The sequence below is a fragment of the Rana temporaria genome, chromosome 8 (genome assembly GCF_905171775.1).
Source record: "Rana temporaria chromosome 8, aRanTem1.1, whole genome shotgun sequence".
NCBI classification, from domain to species: domain Eukaryota; kingdom Metazoa; phylum Chordata; class Amphibia; order Anura; family Ranidae; genus Rana; species Rana temporaria.
In genome coordinates, this window is record NC_053496.1 from 88,393,057 (window position 1) to 88,400,211 (window position 7,155).

The 7,155-nt window shown below is 44.1% G+C and overlaps 1 protein-coding gene across 3 annotated transcripts in view; it reads right to left on the bottom strand.

The window, feature by feature from the left end:
• Window positions 1-7,155, bottom strand: part of HERC4 (HECT and RLD domain containing E3 ubiquitin protein ligase 4) — a 99,136-nt gene that overhangs the window by 42,052 nt on the left and 49,929 nt on the right. For all 3 annotated transcript variants that reach the window (XM_040362164.1, XM_040362163.1, XM_040362162.1), the window contains exon 13: window positions 6,563-6,752. In XM_040362164.1, the coding sequence (XP_040218098.1) occupies window positions 6,563-6,752 (190 nt within the window). The remainder of the gene's footprint in view (window positions 1-6,562; window positions 6,753-7,155) is intronic.

A 7,155-nucleotide genomic window follows, 5' to 3' on the forward strand; every position in this document is an offset into this window, starting at 1 on the left:
TGCTACCCTAATTTTATGAGCTTGGTTTATCATTGTAAAATGTGAGTTACTCTCTTTTTAAAATAAATATTGATTTTTACGGAATTATGCTATGTGCGCCCCCACTTTTTCTTTTACATACTCATCGGTTGAATAATCGATATGCCCTCCTTGTGATCTGTTGAATATCGCTGCTTGCTGGGAACCATTCCTGAATTGTCTGCCTGAGGTCTCTTTTTCAATAATACCGAATCGCAAGACGTGTATGGTGTACCCTCTTCAGTGTATCATCTTTAACCACTTAAGCCCCGGACCAATACGCTGTCTAAAGACCCAAGGTGTTTTTACAATTTGTCACTGCGCTGCTTTAACTGGTAATTGCGCGGTCATGCAATGTTGTACCGAAACAAAATTTGCGTCCTTTTCTTCCCACAAATAGAGCTTTCTTTGGATGGTATTTGATTGCCTATGCGATTTTTATTTTTTGCGATATAAACGGAAAAAGACCGAAAATTTTTAAAACAAAAGATTTTTCTTATAACAAAAAGTAAAAAATATCGAATAAACTAAATTTTAGTCAAACATTTAGGCCAAAATGTATTCAGCCACATGTCTTTTGTAAAAAAAATCGCAATAAGCGTATATTTATTGGTTTTCACAAAAATTATAGCGTCTACAAACTAGGGTACATTTTCTGGAATTTACACAACTTTTATTTTATGACTGCCTATCTAATTTCTTGAGGTGCTAAAATGGCAAGGCAGTACAAAACCCCCCCAAATGACCCCATTTTGGAAAGTAGACACCCCAGGGAAACTGCTGAGAGGCATGTTGAGTCCATTGAATATTTTTTTTTTTGTCCCAAGTGATTGAATAATGACAAAAAAATAAAAATAAAAAAAAAATTACAAAAAGTTGTCACTAAATGATATATTGCTCACACATGCCATGGTTATATGTGGAATTGCACCCCAAAATACATTCTGCTGCTTCTTCTGAGTACGGGGATACCACATGTGTGGGACTTTTTGGGAGCCTAGCCACGTACGGGACCCCGAAAACCAAGCACCGCCTTCAGCATTTCTAAGGGCGCAAATTTTTGATTTCACTCCTCACTACCTATCACAGTTTCGAAGGCCATAAAATGCCAAAATAGCACAAAACCCCCCCAAATGACCCCATTTTGGAAAGTAGACACCCCAAGCTATTTGCTGAGAGGCATGTCGAGTCCAGGTAATATTTTATATTTTGACACAAGTTGCGGGAATATGACAAACTGATTTTTTTTTGCACAAAGTTGTCACTAAATGATATATTTCTCACACATGCCATGGTTATATGTGGAATTGCACCCCAAAATACATTCTGCTGCTTCTCCTGAGTACAGGGATACCACATGTGTGGGACTTTTTGGGAGCCTAGCCGCGTACGGGACCCCGAAAACCAATCACCACCTTCAAGATTTCTAAGGGCATACATTTTTGATTTCACTCCTCACTACCTATCATAGTTTTGAAGGCCATACAATGCCAAGATGGCACACAACCCCCCCAAATGACCCCATTTTGGAAAGAAGACACCCCAAGCTATTTGCTGAGAGGCATGTTGAGTCCATGGAATATTTAATTTTTTTTGCCCCAAGTGATTGAATATTGACCAAAAAAATAAATAAAAAATAAATTACAAAACGTTGTCACTAAATGATATATTTCTCACACATGCCATGGTTATATGTGGTATTGCACCCCAAAATACATTCTGCTGCTTCTCCTGAGTACGGGGATACCACATGTGTGGGACTTTTTGGGAGCTTAGCCGCGTACGGGACCCCGAAAACCAATCACCACCTTCAAGATTTCTAAGGACATAAATTTTTGATTTCACTCACACAAATCTTGAAGGCGGTGATTGGTTTTCGGGGTCCCGTACTTGGCTAGGCTCCCAAAAAGTCCCACACATGTGGTATCTCCGTACTCAGGAGAAGCAGCAGAATGTATTTTGGGGTGCAATTCCACATATAACCATGGCATGTGTGAGAAATATATCATTTAGTGACAATGTTTTGTAATTTTTTTTTTTTTTTGGTCAATATTCAATCACTTGGGGCAAAAAAATGTAATATTCCATGGTCTTAACATGCCTCTCCTCAAATAGCTTGGGGTGTCTTCTTTACAAAATGGGGTCATTTGGGGGGGTTGTGTGCCATCTTGGCATTTTATGGCATTCAAAACTATGATAGGTAGTGAGGAGTAAAATCAAAAATGTATGCCCTTAGAAATCTTGAAGATGGTGATTGGTTTTCGGGGCCCCGTACGTGGCTAGGCTCCCAAAAAGTCCCACACATGTGGTATCCCCGTACTCAGGAGAAGCAGCAGAATGTATTTTGGGGTGCAATTCCACATATAACCATGGCATGTGTGAGAAATATATCATTTAGTGACAACTTTGTGCAAAAAAAAATCAGTTTATCATATTCCCGCAACTTGTGTCAAAATATAAAATATTCCATGGACTCGACATCCCTCTCAGAAAATAGCTTGGGGTGTCTACTTTCCAAAATGGGGTCATTTGGGGGGTTTTTGTGCTATTTTGGCATTTTATGGCCTTCGAAACTGTGATAGGTAGTGAGGAGTGAAATCAAAAATTTACACCCTTAGAAAGCCTGAAGGCGGTGATTGTTTTTTGGGGTTCCCGTACGCGGCTAGGCTCCCAAAAAGTCTCACACATGTGGTAGCCCCGTACTTAGGAGAAGCAGCAGAATGTATTTTGGGGTGTAATTCCACATATGGGGGGAGTATGTTTTGCGCGTGGGTGTAAGCGTTACTGGCACTAACTAGCTACCTAGCGGCACCAGCGACACTAATACAGCGATCAGAAAAATGATCGCTTAGTGATGCTGGCAATAGGGGGGTGAAAGGGTTAACTCTAGGGGCAATCAGGGGTTAAAACCTTTATTAGAAAATGTATGGGGGTACCTAACGCTATAAAAACCTAGCGGGCGAACCTCAAAAAATAACTAGCTACCTAGCGGCACTAATACAGCGATCAGAAAAATGATTGCTTAGTGACGCTGGTAATAGGGGGTAAAAGGGTTAACTCTAGGGGCAATCAGGGGTTAAAACCTTTATTAGAAAATGTATGGGGGTACCTAACGCTATAAAAACCTGGCGGGCGAACCTCAAAAAATAACTAGCTACCTAGCGGCACCAGCGACACTAATACAGCGATCAGAAAAAAACGATCGCTTAGTGACGCTGGCAATAGGGGGTGAAAGGGTTAACTCTAGGGGCAATCAGGGGTTAAAAACCTTTATTAGAAAATGTATGGGGGTACCTAACGCTATAAAAACCTGGCGGGCGAACCTCAAAAAATAACTAGCTACCTAGCGGCACCAGCGACACTAATACAGCGATCAGAAAAACGATCGCTTAGTGACGCTGGCAATAGGGGGTGAAAGGGTTAACTCTAGGGGCAATCAGGGGTTAAAACCTTTATTAGAAAATGTATGGGGGTACCCAACGCTATAAAAACCTGGCGGGCGAAACTCAAAAAATAACTAGCTACCTAGCGGCACGAGCGACACTAATACAGCGATCAGAAAAACGATCGCTTAGTGATGCTGGCAAAAGGGGGGTGAAAGGGTTAACTAGGGGGTGATCAAGGGGTTAAAAGTGTTAGGTCCAGTGTAGCCCCCTACCCCCCCCCCCAATAAAGGTTTTAACCCCTTGATCACCCCCTAGTTAACCCTTTCACCCCCCTTTTGCCAGCGTCACTAAGCGATCGTTTTTCTGATCGCTGTATTAGTGTCGCTCGTGCCACTAGGTAGCTAGTTTTTTTTTGAGGTTCGCCGCCATGTTTTTATAGCGTTAGGTACCCCCATAAATTTTCTAACGCTATAAAAACATGGCGGCGAACCTCAAAAAAAAAACTAGCTACCTAGTGGCACGAGCGACACTAATACATCGATCAGAAAAACGATCGCTTAGTGACGCTGGCAAAAGGGGGGTGAAAGGGTTAACTAGGGGGTGATCAAGGGGTTAAAAGTGTTAGGTCCAGGGTAGCCCCCTACCCCCCCCCCCCCCAATAAAGGTTTTAACCCCTTGATCACCCCCTAGTTAACCCTTTCACCCCCTTTTGCCAGCGTCACTAAGCGATCGTTTTTCTGATCGCTGTATTAGTGTCGCTCGTGCCGCTAGGTAGCTAGTTTTTTTGGAGGTTCGCCGCCATGTTTTTATAGCGTTAGGTACCCCCATAAATTTTCTAACGCTATAAAAACATGGCGGCGAACCTCAAAAAAAAACTAGCTACCTAGTGGCACGAGCGACACTAATACAGCGATCAGAAAAACGATCGCTTAGTGACGCTGGAAAAAGGGGGGTGAAAGGGTTAACTAGGGGGTGATCAAGGGGTTAAAACCTTTATTGGGGGGGGGGCGCTATCCTGGACCTAACACTAACTGCCTGACACTAACTGCCTGTCACACTGAAACTAAATGCAGTGATCAGTAAATGATCACTGCAATTTAGTGACGGTGTGACATGGGGGGGCTGGTGGGGGCGATCGGGGGGTGACCGGGGGGGGGGGATCGTAAGCCTATGTGTCTGTGTGTCAGTGTAGTGCTTGTGTACTCACTGTGTGATGTCTCCGCTCCTCCGCCGGACGAAAATACCGGCGGGAGGAGCGGTGACATCACTTCCTCCTCTGCCTGTGTTTACAATGCAGGCAGAGGAGGGCGGGGGAGGAAGCTGATTGGCTGGGGAGCGATCCGGAGGGGGCGGACAAAAACGAACTGCCGCCCCCGCATCCCGGATCGCTCCTGAAGATTACCGACCCGCGCCATGTACCGGGGGGGGTCCCGATCGGACCCCCGACCCCCGTCAAGCAGGGCACGTACAGGTACGTTGATGTGCCTGTCCGTGCCATTCTGCTGACGTATATGTACATGAGCGGGTCGGGAACTGGTTAACAAAGCTTGATTGGCCTAGTAGGTATATGCCTTTCTGGGTCCAATCCATCCGGTAAGCCCCTTGTCATAAGTGGTGGTGGACTTCTCACCGTTGGATTTTGTTTATTTATCCAGTTATTGAACGTCTTTCAACATAATTTGATTCAATTCATTTATCCAGTCAAGGATTTATGGACTTTAATTATCACCGATACCATTAGTTCACATGTGGTGTTGCACGATACAATTTAGATTGTTTTATCACAATTGATTCACTGTTAGCGCTACACTTTTTTCACAAGTGCTTAGAGCCGGTGCCAGCATAAGGCGGCCTTAGGGCACCAGGAGAGGGGGGGGGGCGTTAAAGCTTGGGGTCCCTCAAAAAGAGCTCATGCTGGCGCCAGCTCTGCTCACACGTTTACATAGGACAGCTCAACACAACAGAGACAGTGACAGGCAGCAGTGCCACAGGCTCTGTGAACTTGCCTCCACGATCACCTGCTCCATGGGGACATAGATGGGGATGCCTACTCCATTGGGACATTGATGGAGACACCTACTCTGTGGCGAAACTGATATGGAGATCTGCTCTATGGGGACACCTGATGTAAGGGGCATACTGATGGGGACACCTTATCTATGGAGACTATCTGATGGGGACACTGATGGTGACATCTACTCTATGTGGACACTGATGTCGACATCTGTAGGTGCAAGTTGCAAGAGTGGATTTCAAACCACTTTAAAACCCCTCTGTGTTTTTGCCATTTATGTTTTATTGGAGAGATTTACCTTTTCTTGCCCCATAGCCACAACAGGAAGTGAGAGATAAACCCTCCAAAGTGAGGGAAATCCCTGGTAGTCACCAAGATCACCAGAACTAGGGTCCCAATAGGAAGATGTCCACTCTTTTCCCGTTCTGATGGCGATTCAAAATGTGGGATTTTCATACACTTTTGCTTACCGTGTTAAACAGAATGAATGACTCTCTCTAAAGGGGACACAGACAGCCAAGAAAGAAGAAAAAATAAATAAAAAATCCCTCTCTATTCATCTAAAAAAAATGCCTTCAGTCATACTTTAAGCAGACATCAGGGGTCCATTAGACCATTAATGTCCCTTCTGCACTCAAAGTCATCCAAGCACAGACAATGCTTCTTCCTCTGCCAGGCCCAGGGTAATGACAGCACTGAACCCTGAACTAGAGCACGTGGAAGTGATGGAGCGACTTTACAAAAATCTTAAACAGTTCTACAAAAATGCCAACATCCCAGTGAAAAAAGGTGAACAAACTCCCAGCTGCAATAGCAGCAGGGAGTCTGTTTATGTCAGAGCTCCCGCCAACGTAATCCTTACACTGAGGCAAGTGAAAGTTCATGGGAAACCTGTACCAAGAGAAATATGTAGGGTGCCATTGCTGATCTACTAGAAATGATGGTTCTTTGAAAGTTATGCCGACTCCGTAACTAACATTATACAAAGAGTTCTGACTTTATTCTGACTTCACGTGTTGCATTTTGGTTCTGTGACTTAAAAAGGCTAACCGTCAAGAAACTAGCATTTTGCAATTGGTTTTCTCTACGAACCTCTATTTTGATCTATAGAAGTGGCAGCGTGCAAGACATCTGTGATACTCACCTAGGACTTTCAATGGCGCTTTCTCGAGGCTAATAATTGCTGTCCCAAATGGCACTGCTAAAGAGAAAAAATTGTTGGGATCTGTCATCAGTGGACACTCTGGCAATGTGAGGTATAATCTCAAAGCTTCAATGTCAGGTGGTGAACTTGTTAGTTTTGGTATAAGATTTTTTTCTAAACTGGCAGCCACCTACATGGTGAAAAAAAAAAAGCAAAATGAAGCTCAATAAAATGAACAATGCAGGAGTTTAAACACGGACTTCAAAAAACTGAAAACAAGTCTCTACATCAGGGGTCTCAAACTGGCGGCCCTCCAGCTGTTGCAAAACTGCAAGTCCCATCATGCCTCTGCCTCTGGGAGTCATCCTTGTAACTGCCAGTCTTGCAATGCGTCATGGGACTCGTAGCTTCGCAACAGCTGGAGGGCTGCCAGTTTGAGACCCCTGCTTTACATAAAACCTTTATCTGCATTCTGCATGTACCATAACATGTGACAACCTTTCCAACGTTAGCCTGCCTGGACAAGGGGAGGAGAGCAGTTCTTCAGGCACAAAAATACACATTATCAGGAATTCCTGTTAAAGGGGCCAAAA